Here is a 13,548-nt window from a genome sequence, read left to right on the forward strand (position 1 = left end):
CAACTGAAAGGCTCAGGGAGCCATTCAAGAGTGGGCAAAGAAGAGAAATGTAGTTCTAATTGGGGATAGCATAGTCAGGAGAATAGACACAATTCTCTGTCACCAGGATCTAGAGTCCCAAAGGCTGTGATGTCTGCCTGGTGCCCAGATTCTGGACATCTCATCTGACCTGCAAAGGAACTGGGAGTGGGAGGAGATCTAGTTGTTGTGGCTCATGTGGATACCAACGATGTAGGAAGAACAAAGAGGTTCTGCTGAAAGAATTGCAGCAGCTAGGGATTAAATTAAAAAGCAGAACCAAAAAGGTTCTTGAGATTGTCACCTGAGCCACATGCAAATAGGCACAGGGTTAATAAGATCAAAACACAAAACGCATTCCCGAAGCTTGGTGGAAGTGAGGTTCAATCCGTGGGCCATCGACACTAGTATTGGGGAAGGAGAAAGATGCTCCACCAGAAGCAAGCTGGGACCAGGGTCCTGATGAATCACATAATTAGAACTGTGAGTAGGGCTTTAAACTAAAGCACAGGGGGTGGGTTCAACAGCTTGGAAAAGAGGACAAAGTGAAAGGGAGGGAGAGTGCAGCAGAGGCTACTGAAGTCTCCAGATTAAAGGAAAAGACAATTAGTTTAGAAATGGATAAGAATTTAATTTTCAGTAACAGAATCAAAATTGAAAAAAAGGTGATAAGTACAGGATTAATGGTGTTAAATCTGAATGCACGTAGTATACAAATTAAGGGAGAGATCTTGTAACGCATTTAGAAGTTGGCAGGTATGACGTGGGCATCACAAGAGCTGTGGTTGGAAAAAGATCAGTTGGTGAGCTTAACATCCAAGGATACACATCATATCGAAAGAACGGGCAGGTAGGTGGGCAGCTCTGTTGATAGAAAATGAAATCAAATCCTTAGAAAAGAGTGACCAGAAGATGTAGAAACTGCAAGGATAACAAGACCCTGATGGGAGTTACATACAGGCCTCCAAACAGTAGCCAGAATGTGGGTTACAAATTACAATGGGAGATAGAAAAGGCATGTAAAAAGAGCAATGTTAGTATAGTCATTGGGAAGTTCAATATGCAGGTAGATTGGGAAAAGTCGGGCTGGTGCTGGATCCCAAGAGAAGGAATCAGTAGAACGCCTACGAGATGGATTTTTAGAGTAGCTTGTGGTTGAGCCCACGAGGGAAAAGGCGATTCTGGATTGGGTGTGGTGCAATAAACTAAATTTGATTAGGGAGCTTAAAGTAAAGGAACCCATTGGAGAAAGTGATCATAATATGCAGTTTGAGAGGGAGAGACTCAAGTCAGACGTGGAGTAAAGGAAACTCCAGTGTAATGACAGAGGAGCTGGCCAAAAGAATTGGAAGGGGACACTAGCAGGGATGGTGGCAGAGCAGCAGTGGCTGGAGTTTCTGCGAGTAATTTGAAAATCACAGGATCAGTTCATCCAAAAAAAAGTAGTATTCTAAAGGGAGGATGAGGCAACCATGGTTGACAAGTGAAGTCAAAGACAGTAGGAAAGCAAAAGAGAGGGCATATGATATAGCAAAAATTAGTGGGAAGCTAGGGGGTGAGGAATTTTCCAAAAACCAGCAGAATGCAACTAAAAATGCAAAAGGAGAGAAAAGGTGCAATAAGAAGGTAAGCTACCCAATAACATAAAAGAGGATACCAAATAAGTTTTTCAGATATATAAAGAGTAAGAGAGGTAAGAGTGGATATTGGACTGCTAGAAAATGACACTGGAGAGGTAGTAATTAGGGACTCAAATCACAAACTCAGTGAGAATTTTCAAAGTTCGATGTACGTTATCAAAGTATGCATAAATTATATAGCCTTGAAATTCATTTGCATTGGTCTTCATTGTAGAAGACACTATTAGCATGACAGAAATTTGAGAATGTCAAGGTGCGGAAGTGAATGCAGTCACTTTTAGGAAGGAGGTGCTTTGGAAGCTGGAAGGTCTGGAGGCAGGTAATTCACCCTGGACTAGATGGACAACACTCAGAGTTCTGAGGGAGGTGGCTGAAGACATTATGGAGGCATTCGTAGTGATCTTTCAAGTATCACTAATGGTTCTTGAAGAATGGAGAATTACAAATGTTACTCCACTCTTCAAGAAGGGAGGGAGGCAAGACAGTAAATTATAGGCAGTTAGGCTGACTTCAGTAGTTGGCAAGATGTTAGAATCCCTTTTTTACGGTTGAGGTTTTGGAGTACTTGGAAACACATGATGCAGTCAGCATGGTTTTCTTAAGGGGAAATATTACCTGATAAATCTGTTGGAGAAATCTTTGAAGAAATAACAGACAGGATAAACAAAGGTGAGTCAACGAACATCGATTACTTGGATTTTCAGAAGGCCTTTGACAAGATGCCGCACATGAGGCTGCTAGATAAAATAACAGCAGCAATATTTCTTTAGCAGTTTGAGGAGATTTGGGGTTTGTCAACTAGAACACTCGATAACTTCTACAAATGTACTGTAGAGATCATTCTGACAGGCTGCAACACTGTCTGCTATGGGGGAGTTACTGCACAGGAATTGAAATAAGACGCAAAACTTCGTAAGTTTAGTCAGCTCTATCACGGGTACTCGCCTCCACGGTATCCAAGATATCTTCAAGGAACGGTGTCTTAAGAAGGCGGTGTCCATCATTAAGAACCCACACCACACAGGACATGGCCCCTTCTCACTGTTACCTTCAGAAAGGAGGGACAGGAGCCTGAAGCCACACACTCGACGATTCAGGAACAGCTTCTTCCCCTCTGCCATCCGATTTCTGAATGGATGTTGAACCCAAGAACACCACCTCACACTTTTTTAACTTGACTATTTAATAGAGATAAATATACTCACTGTAATTATTTTTTCTCTATATTTATCATGCATTCCATTGTATGGCTGCCGTAAAGTTAACAAATTTCATGATATATGCCGGTGATTTTAAACCTGATTCTGATACTACAGGAAAGACGCGAGCGTTGACAGAACGGTTGACTGGCAGGAGGCAGAGTGGGAATACAGGGGGCCTTTTGTGGTTGTCTACCAGTGACCACGGTGTTCTGCAGGGTTGTACTTATGTGGTTGTAATTTGTGGCTGTAGCGCCTACCGGATGGGAGGAGAGTAAAAAGTCCATGGTTAGGGTGAGATGCATCCCTGATAATGCTTTTCGCCCTGCCCAGGCAGTGTTTATGGTAGATGTTCTCATTGGTGGGCAATTGGGTGCCGATAATCCGCTGGACAGTTTTCACCACCCGTTGGAGTGCTTTGTGGTCCGATATGGGACAATTGCCATACCACACTGAGATGCAGTTGGTGAGTATGCTCTCAATGGTACAGTGGTAAAAGTCCGTCAGTATCCTGGGACAGAGTTGAGCTTCCTTGATGCTCCGCAGGAAATAAAGGCGCTATTGCGCCTTTTTGATCAGGATGGAGGAGTTCAGGGACCAGGTGAGATCCTCGGAAATATGGACACCAAGGAATTTGAAGCTTGATGCACGCTCCACTACAGCTCCGTTGATGTAGATGGGGACGTGAGTGTGGCTCCTAGCATGCCTGAAGTCCACAATGATCTCCTTGGTCTTCTGGGTGTTAAGGGCCAGGTTGTTGTCGGCACACCACGCAGCCAGGTGCTGGACCTTGTCCCTGTAGGCCATCTTGTCATCCCCTCTGATCAGACCAACCACCGTGGTGTCATCTGTGAACTTGATTATGGAGTTAGAACCATGTACAGGAACGCAGTCATAGGTGAAAAGGGAGTACAGAAGAGGGCTCAGCACACAGCCTTGAGGTACACCGGTGTTCAGGGTGGGAGTGGAGGAGGAGAGGTTGCCTAACTTAACTGATTGGAGTCTGTTAGTCAGACAGTCCAAGGTCTAATTGCAGAGGGATGAGCTAATACCAAGCTGGCGAAGTTTGGTGATCAGCTTGGAGGGGATCACAGTATTGAATGCCAAAATAAAGTCAATGAACAGCATTCTGACGTAAGAGTTGGAGCTGTCCAGGTGGGTCAGGGCAGAGTGAAGTGCAGTGGAGATGGCATCCTCTGTAGGCCTGTTGGTGCGATTGGCAAATTGATGGGGGTCCAGGGTAGTGGGCAGACAGGATTTCAGATGTGATAGAACCAGTCTCTCAAAGCACTTTTCAATGATGGGGGTGAGTGCAATTGGGCGGAAGATATTCAGGCCCGTGGCATTGGAATGCTTCAGCACTGGCACGATGGTGGCCATCTTGATGCTTGTGGGGACAACTGCCTGGGCCAGGGACAGATTAAAAATGTCTGTGCTCGGACTCTAATCTCTGCCTGTAACCACTTTCTGATCCAGGCAAAAATCTCAAACTTGCAGAGTGTTTTCAACACTTTCAGTACCAAGCACAGCATACAATTCTGATTAGCACATTTTAGCAAGGATGAGAAAGTCCTTGAAAGGGTGTAGAAAAGGTTTACTCAAATGGTTCTAAAGAAGAGGATTTCAGCTGAAGGTTAGTTTGGAGAAGCTTTAGTTTTCGTCCTTGGAGTGAAGGATGAGAGATTCGATAGAGATGCTGGTTTGGGCAAGGAATCCTTATTCGCAGGTATTTCAAAGATCAGAGTCATAGGTTCAAAATGATGTGCTGAAGGTACAAGGGGAATATGAGCAAAAGCTATTTATGCAGAAAATTATTACGATCAGCACCTCATTGTCTTTAAAGGTGGTGGAAACAGATAACTTGGAGCTTTCAAAAGAGAGTTGAATGGGCACAAAAGATAATTTGAAAAAGGGATGGTCAGGATTTTGTTTTATTTGTATACAAGCTGTGAACGTCACTGACATCCCCACAGTTATAAACTACCCCATATACGGGAGAATCCAGCGCTCTTCTAAAGATGGGTAGCTCTACAGCAAGTGCTAATGCATTGATGAAGGAGTCCCACTACAGGCAACCTCACTATTTCTTGACCACTGTAGCTTATGTAATTTAGGCAAAGTTGCCATAACGATTAATTTGCAGATTTTAGTTAACATTTCTGTACAAAAGGGTTAATGCAGATCACAGAAGTTATTTTCCTGAATACTCACGCACTGAGAGAATAGGCCTCGTCTCTGACCGTTCAGGACCGTCCAGCAGTCCAACCTCACTCCTAGCATCCTCGTCATAGGAGTCTGAAGAGGCATCACTATCATCCACCTTTAATGCAAAAACAATAGTGATTGCAACCTTCAGCACATGCAGCTCTGTTTTGATGTTCACATGGATCTTACAGCTCCAAAACAACCGACTGGTTTTTACCACGTGTTTGAGAGTAGCACTTTTCTCCACTCTCCAAGATAGTTGGCAGCCATGTGTGGTGGGAGTCAGAGATGCAGATATTGCAACCCTCCCTGTCTTCCTTTCCTGACGTGCATAATATGCCCAGGGCCACCTTGCTAGAGAAAACCTGCACTTAGAACAGAAAGCTTTGGCCAGTTGAGCTGAGGCCTATTTCAGGCCTGTCTCAGCACCCACACATCTCTCATTGCAGTCTTGCGAGAGCAATCCTGCAACATTTCTCTCCTGGCTCCAGACCTGCTCCTCCGGGAGCAGCTGTATGACCCACTGAATAACAACATTTGAAAGGCATTTGTATGGCTACATGGACAGTTCAAGTTCAAAGTCAATTTACTCTCAAAGTACATATACTGCCTATCACCATATACAACCTTGCGGGCATACCCAATAAATCCGAAATCTAGAATCAATGAAAGACTGCAGCAACTGGGCGTACAATGTGTACAGAAGCCAATAAACTGCACAAATTCAAAAAGAAATAATAAATAAACAATAAATATAAGGACATAAGATGAAGAGTACTTGAAAGTGAGTCCATAGGCTGTGGGTACAGTTCAGTGACGGGTAAGTGACCCTTTGGTTCAAGAGCCTGATGGTTGAGGGGTAGTAACTGTTCCTAAACCGATTGGTGAGAGTCCTGAGGCTCCTGTACATCCGAAATGATAACACTGAGTAATTAAAGTTGCTGACCCTTTCCACCTCTGATTCCCCAGTGAATACTGGCTCATGGATAACTGGTTTCCTCCTCTTGAAGTCAATAATCAATTTCTTGATCTTGCTGACATTGGGTAAAGGTTGTTGTTGTGGCACCACTCAGCCAGATTTTCAATCTCCCTCCTATATGCTGATTTGTCACCACCTTTGATTTGGTCAATGACAGTGGTGTCGTCAGCAAACTTGAACAAGCGATCCTGAAAAATGCATCTTTGGTGTCCAGATGTTCCATGGTTGAGTGATGGGGGACAAGGAAAGAGCAGAATAACTGAATGAGTATTTTGCATCCGTCTTCACTGTGGAAGACACAGAATGTCAGGGGTCAGAAGTGTGTGAAGTCACCATTACTACAGAGAAGGTTCTTGGGGAAACTGGAAGGTCTGAAGGTAGATAAGTCACTCAGATCAGATGGACTACACCTCAGGGTTCTGAAAGAGGTGGCTGAAGAGATGGTGGAAGAAACAGGTGAATTGATTATGGGGAGCAAGGACATGGCAGACCAATTGAATAATTACTTTGGTTCTGTCTTCACTAAGGAGGACATAAATAATCTTCCAGAAATAGTAAGGGACAGAGGGTCCAGTGAGATGGAGGAACTGAGCGAAATACATGTTAGTAGGGAAGTGGTGTTAGGTAAATTGAAGGGATTGAAGGCAGATAAATCCCCAGGGCCAGATGGTCTGCATCCCAGAGTGCTTAAGGAAGTGGCCCAAGAAATAGTGGATGCATTAGTGATAATTTTTCAAAACTCGTTAGATTCTGGACTAGTTCCTGAGGATTGGAGGGTGGCTAATGTAACCCCACTTTTTAAAAAAGGAGGGAGAGAGAAACCGGGGAATTATAGGCCGGTTAGCCTAACGTCGGTGGTGGGGAAACTGCTGGAGTCAGTTATCAAGGATGTGATAACAGCACATTTGGAAAGCGGTGAAATGATCGGACAAAGTCAGCATGGATTTGTGAAAGGAAAATCATGTCTGACGAATCTCATAGAATTTTTTGAGGATGTAACTAGTAGAGTGGATAGGGGAGAACCAGTGGATGTGGTATATTTGGATTTTCAAAAGGCTTTTGACAAGGTCCCACATAGGAGATTAGTGTGCAAACTTAAAGCACACGGTATTGGGGGTAAGGTATTGGTGTGGGTGGAGAATTGGTTAGCAGACAGGAAGCAAAGAGTGGGAATAAACGGGACCTTTTCAGAATGGCAGGCGGTGACTAGTGGGGTACCGCAAGGCTCAGTGCTGGGACCCCAGTTGTTTACAATATATATTAATGACTTGGATGAGGGAATTAAATGCAGCATCTCCAAGTTTGCGGATGACACGAAGCTGGGTGGCAGTGTTAGCAGTGAGGAGGATGCTAAGAGGATGCAGGGTGACTTGGATAGGTTGGGTGAGTGGGCAAACTCATGGCAGATGCAATTTAATGTGGATAAATGTGAAGTTATCCACTTTGGTGGCAAAAATAGGAAAACAGATTATTATCTGAATGGTGGCCGATTAGGAAAAGGGGAGGTGCAACGAGACCTGGGTGTCATTATACACCAGTCATTGAAAGTGGGCATGCAGGTACAGCAGGCGGTGAAAAAGGCGAACGGTATGCTGGCATTTATAGCGAGAGGATTCGAGTACAGGAGCAGGGAGGTACTACTGCAGTTGTACAAGGCCTTGGTGAGACCACACCTGGAGTATTGTGTGCAGTTTTGGTCCCCTAATCTGAGGAAAGACATCTTTGCCATAGAGGGAGTACAAAGAAGGTTCACCAGATTGATTCCTGGGATGGCAGGTCTTTCATATGAAGAAAGACTGGATGAACTGGGCTTGTACTCGTTGGAATTTAGAAGATTGAGGGGGGATCTGATTGAAACGTATAAGATCCTAAAGGGATTGGACAGGCTAGATGCAGGAAGATTGTTCCCGATGTTGGGGAGGTCTAGAACGAGGGGTCACAGTTTGAGGATAGAGGGGAAGCCTTTTAGGACCGAGGTTAGGAAAAACTTCTTCACACAGAGAGTGGTGAATCTGTGGAATTCTCTGCCACAGCAAACTGTTGAGGCCAGTTCATTAGCTATGTTTAAAAGGAAGTTAGATATGGCCCTTGTGGCTACAGGGGTCAGGGGGTATGGAGGGAAGGCTGGGTTCTGAGTTGGATGATCAGCCATGATCATAATAAATGGCGGTGCAGGCTCGAAGGGCCGAATGGCCTACTCCTGCACCTATTTTCTATGTTTCTATGTTTCTATGAATTAGTAATAATCTTTCAAAAATCACTGGATTCCAGAATGATATTTATTATAAATACCAATATTTAAACATAGAACATAGAATAGTACAGCACAGTACAGGCCCTTCGGCCCACAACATTGTGCCAACCCTTAAACCCTACTTCCCATATAACCCCCCACCTTAAATTCCTCCATATAGCTGTTTAGCAGTCTCTTAGATTTCACTAGTATTTATTATACATATTTCTTATAAATTTCTGAATACTTATTATAAATTACTATAAATGCACATTTGAACGGTGATGTTACGTAAAGATTTTCACTCCTCATGTACATGAAGGATGTAAGCAATAAAGTCAATTCAATTCAATTCCGGAAGACTGGAAAATTGTAAATGTCACTCAACTCTTCAAGAAGGGAGAGAGGAAGAAGAAAGGAAACTATAGGCCAGTTTGTCTGACCTCAATGTTGAGGATAATGTTGGAATCGATTACAGGTGTCCCCTGCTTTTCGATCGTTCGCTTTACGAAACCTCACTGTTACAAAAGACCTACATTAGTTCCCTGTTTTCGCTAACAGAAGGTGTTTTCACTGTTATGAAGAAAAGCAGCGCACGATAAAAAAAAAAGCAGCGCACACCCCAAGCAGCCGCTCTCCCCCGATTCGGAACGGCATTCTCGCCGGCATTGCTTAAACACGTGCCTGTGAGCAGCCGTTTGCAAGGTATTGGAAAAACCTGAAAGAGCTCGTAAGGGTGTTACACTTAGCGTAACACTAGACATAATTAAGCGTTTCGATCATGGTGAACGAAGTAAGGACAAAGTGAGTTCGGCTTGTGGAAGTTGACAAAGATGATGTTGAAGAGGTTTTGGCATCCCATGACCAAGAACTGATAGATGAAGAGCTGATGCAATTGGATGAGAAAAGGATAACAATCAAAACCGAATTCAGTAGCGAAAGTGAAGTCATCCAGGAACTGAACGTGAAGCAACTACGTGAGATTTTCGCTGCGATGATGAAGTACGACTTTAATTTTGAAAGGGTACGTCGGTTTAGGGCATATTTGCAGGATGGTTTGAGTGCTTACAAAGAACTGTATGATAGAAAAATGCGCGAGGCTCAGCAGTCAAGCAAGCCTTCCACATCAGCCACAGCAGACGACGAACCTCGACCTTCGACATCGAGGCAGGCAGTCATAGGAGAAGATGACCTGCCTGCACTGATCGACAATGAGATGACACCCCAGTGTCCCACCACCCCAACCCCCAGGCCGCGGACAGATACTGATTTGCGGAGAATGCAGCGGTAGCTGGGAGGCACACAGCACATATTTAAGAAAAAAGAAGAAATAAACAAGCTAATTAATTAGGTGCCGCCCGGCACGTAAATGTCAGCCCAGATCAGAGGTGATTGCCGATTGCGTCGCTCTGATCTGGGCCGACAATTACGTGCCGGGTGGCACCTAATTAATTAGCATGTTTATTTTGGCTTTTTCATTAAAGATGTGCTGTGTGCCTCCCGGCTACCGCTGCACCCCTGTATGCTTTGCGGATTGGTATTGGGTCGCTGCCCGGAGGCTGGGGGCCACTGCACCACCCAAACTCCGACGACTCAGTCTAACACACCATCATCAGTGTGCTCAGCAAGCTGTCTTCCCGATTCCCGTAAGTGATACTACACTGTACATACATTATTTCTACTTCATACAGGCTGTGTATTTTTATGTGTTATTTGGTATGATTTGGCAGCTTCATAGCTTAAAGGTTACTGGAGAGAGCGTTTTTGCCAACAGCGCTTGTGTGAGATTTTCTGCCGAGAGCACTTGCATGAGATTTTCGCTACGGAGAACAGTTCAGGCAGTGATTGTGGAAAAGTATTTCTACTTTATATAGGCTGTGTATTTATCATATCATTCCTGCTTTTACTATATGTTACTGTTATTTTATGTTTAATGTGTTATTTGGCATGATTTGGTCAGTTATTTTTGGGTCTGCGAACACTCACAAAATTTTCCCATATAAATAAATGGTAATTGCTTCTTCGCTTTACGACATTCTGGCTTACGAACCATTTCATAGGAACACTCTACCTTCGGATGGCGGGAGAAACCTGTATTAAGGATGTGGTTCGGGATACTTGGAGGCAGATGATAAAATAAGCTACAGCCAGCATGGTTTCCTCCAAGGAAAATCTGGCCTGACAAATCTGTTGGAATTCTTTGAAGAAATAACAAGCAGGATAGACAAAGGAGAATTGGTTGATGTGTACTTGGATTTTCAGAAGGCCTTTGACAAGGTGCCACATGAGGCTACTTAACAAGTTAAGAGTCCGTGGCATTACAGGAAATATAATAGTGTGGATAAAGCAGTACTGACTGGCAGAAGGCAAAGAGTGGGAATAAAGGGAGACTTTTCTGATTGGCTGCCAGTGGGCTAGTGGTGTTCCACAGGGGTCTGTGTTGGAACCGCTTCTATATATGTTATATATCACCTTCGAGACATCAGAGCTCAGAGAATTCTCCACTAAGGAATTAATGAGTTTAGGAGATAGGTACAGACAAAAGGTTGGGGAGTCTTTTGCCTGATGATAATTGAGGATATGGGGGGGTAATAATAGAGTGATCCTATCTAACAGTGAGGTGGGTGTCTTAGGAAGCCTATCGTCCCAACACACAATCAATAACACCCTGAGAACACTGCTTTTTTCCCGAGCTGCTTGGTTCCAGGTAACAGCAGCAGTTAAATTTAGGTATCCCACTCTTACTGAATGGAATTTAGAACCCCGAGCAGAATGGAGCACAGTAGAGGTGGGTACTAAGGCTACGTCCACACCACGCCGGATAATTTTGAAAACACTGGTTTCGAGTAAAAACGACAGGCGTACACACTAAGCGTTTTTCAAAATATCTCTGTCCACACTAACACGAATATTTGGGCGAATCTCCTCTACTGGGCATGCGCAGGACACACAGAAAACAAGCGAAGAGGAAACGGCGCGTTTGTCCAGTTACAGAGTAGAAAAACTTCAAAGGAATTGCTCTTGGCTCTCGCGCAGGAGGACTTAAAACTAAAAAAAAATACTGGAGCGTATGGAGGCAACCGACAGGGAGTTCACAGACAGTATGACCCGGCTGATGACGAACATTGAAAAACTGACTAACTCTGTTGCATTAATAAAGGACCTTGTTAAATGTATAAAACATGTCTGCATCAGTGTTGTCTTGTACTTCCATACAATATTACATTAGGCTGTTACACATCTATTGTCAGAGAAGTACTTGCATAAATAGGTAAACAACAGGAATTCTGCAGATGTGGAAATTCAAGCAACACACATCAAAGTTGCATCCTACGGATGCTGCTTGGCCTGCTGCGTTCACCAGCAACTTTGATGTGTGTTGCATAAATAGGTAAACCACCTTCATACAAGCAAGGACAGAAAACAGGGCAAACTGAGTATTTATTCAGTAAGCTATGGGTCTAACTCTTCTGTCTTCAGTCTCGTTGCCGTCTGTTCTGAAATTGTTCGGTTATGTGGGGGGGTTGCGTTCAATAAAACAACAAAATGCTGCGCTGTGGCCACCTGTTCCGGCACGTCATGACAGCATTTTTAAATAGTCAAAAAAGCTCACTTCACAATTTAACTCTCACACCGTTCACACCGACTGCACGTTATAACAGCCGTACGGCAGTGCTTGCGCAGCACCAAGCAGAAGCAGAAAAAGCATTGTTGTTGTGGTGTTGTCATGACAGTGTTTTCAAATCTCTCCGTTTACCCCATACACACTACAACGGATATTAGGTGTTTTCAGATTTATTCACTTTCGAGACCGTATCTGAAAATCTCCGTTTTCAGGAGATGAAAATGCCGCTTTAGTGTGGACGGGGGGTCAAAATGAAGAGAAAAAGCTTAGTTTTCAACATTATCCGGCGTAGTGTGGACATAGCCTAAAGTTCTTATCACAGAAATATACTGCGATAGTGGTAACCCACCGGAGAATGTTGAATTAATTTCTGGAATGGTGGGACACATGATTAGTTTGGCTATTTTTCCCATAAAAGGTGTAGTGCTGTCTTTAATAGCACCAGCTGTTGGTCATTCTGTAAGTACAGTGATTCAATTATGACAAGGTTTAGAGTATGTAGAAAAGGGTGCCTGTAGCCAGTTAGATAAGCAGACAGGGAGGAGGGCAGATCCTGTATTTCTTTGTGGGATATGTTTTCAGTGATGCTTAAAGCTGGGTTTCTGGAGGAACAGGCAAATAGGGTTCCTACCCCAAACCTCTATGCAATGTGGAGGAAGTACTCTATGGAAAAGCAAAAACAGAGAGACTATTGAAGAGGAAGGATCATTCTTCAAGTCCTCCGCAGATAAAGGATCGTTTTGTCCTCAGCCAGATTCCTCCCATTCCATTCAGGATTCCTTGCAAAGGATATCAGCTAACGTTCACCAGCAGTGGGAATCTTGGGGTGGTGGGGGGGTTAGCACATTCGTGCCTCATTGTTATAGGAAGGGAGTCATTCGACCTGCAGCTCCCCCTTCCCTGTAAATAGAGTGAGAATGATTGGAATGCGGAGAAATGGGAGAAGAGAGTGGGGTGCGTGAGTGGGGTGTGTGTTGGGTCCAGCCCTGTTGCTTTTTCCTTATCACTAACAAGAGAAATCCAAGCAACACACACAAAATGCTGGAAGAACTCAGTTGACCAGGCAGCATCTACGGAAACCAGTACAGCTGATGCTTTGGGCTGATACCGCTCGGCAGGACCGGAGAAAAAAAGCTGAGTAGATTTAAAAGGCAGGGGAGTGGAGAGTGAAACACAAAGTTATAGGTGAAACCAGAAGGGGAAAGCTGAACAACAGTCTACATTGCAAGCCTACACTGGTGACCAGCCCGCACTTTTCCTACACTACATCAACAACTGCATTGGAGCTGCTTCCTGCACCCACGCTGAATTCATCGACTTCATCCACTTTGCCACCAGCTTCTACTCTGCCTTCAAATTTACCTGGTCCATTTCTGACAGTTGCTTCCCCTTTCTCGATCTCTCTGTCTCTATTTCTGGAAACAGTTATCTATTGAAGCCTATTACAAACCCACAGACTCACTAATACCTGGACTATATCTCCTCCCACCCTGTTACTTGTAAAAACACCATCCCCTTCCCCCAATTCCTCCGTCTCCGCCGCATCTGCTCTCAGGATGAGGCTTTCAATTCCAGAACGAAGGAGATCTCCTTCTTTTTCAAAGAAAGAGGCTTCCCTTTCTCTACCATCAATGCTCACCTCAACCGCA

General features: G+C 44.1%; 1 protein-coding gene across 2 annotated transcripts in view; it reads right to left on the minus strand.

Moving 5' to 3' along the window:
* tmem104 (transmembrane protein 104) overlaps window positions 1–13,548 on the minus strand; it is a 214,292-nt gene that overhangs the window by 115,932 nt on the left and 84,812 nt on the right. For both annotated transcript variants that reach the window (XM_063030861.1, XM_063030862.1), the window contains exon 5: window positions 5,069–5,177. In XM_063030861.1, the coding sequence (XP_062886931.1) occupies window positions 5,069–5,177 (109 nt within the window). The remainder of the gene's footprint in view (window positions 1–5,068; window positions 5,178–13,548) is intronic.

The sequence above is a fragment of the Mobula hypostoma genome, chromosome 22, assembly GCF_963921235.1.
Source record: "Mobula hypostoma chromosome 22, sMobHyp1.1, whole genome shotgun sequence".
Classification (NCBI taxonomy): Eukaryota; Metazoa; Chordata; class Chondrichthyes; order Myliobatiformes; family Myliobatidae; genus Mobula; species Mobula hypostoma.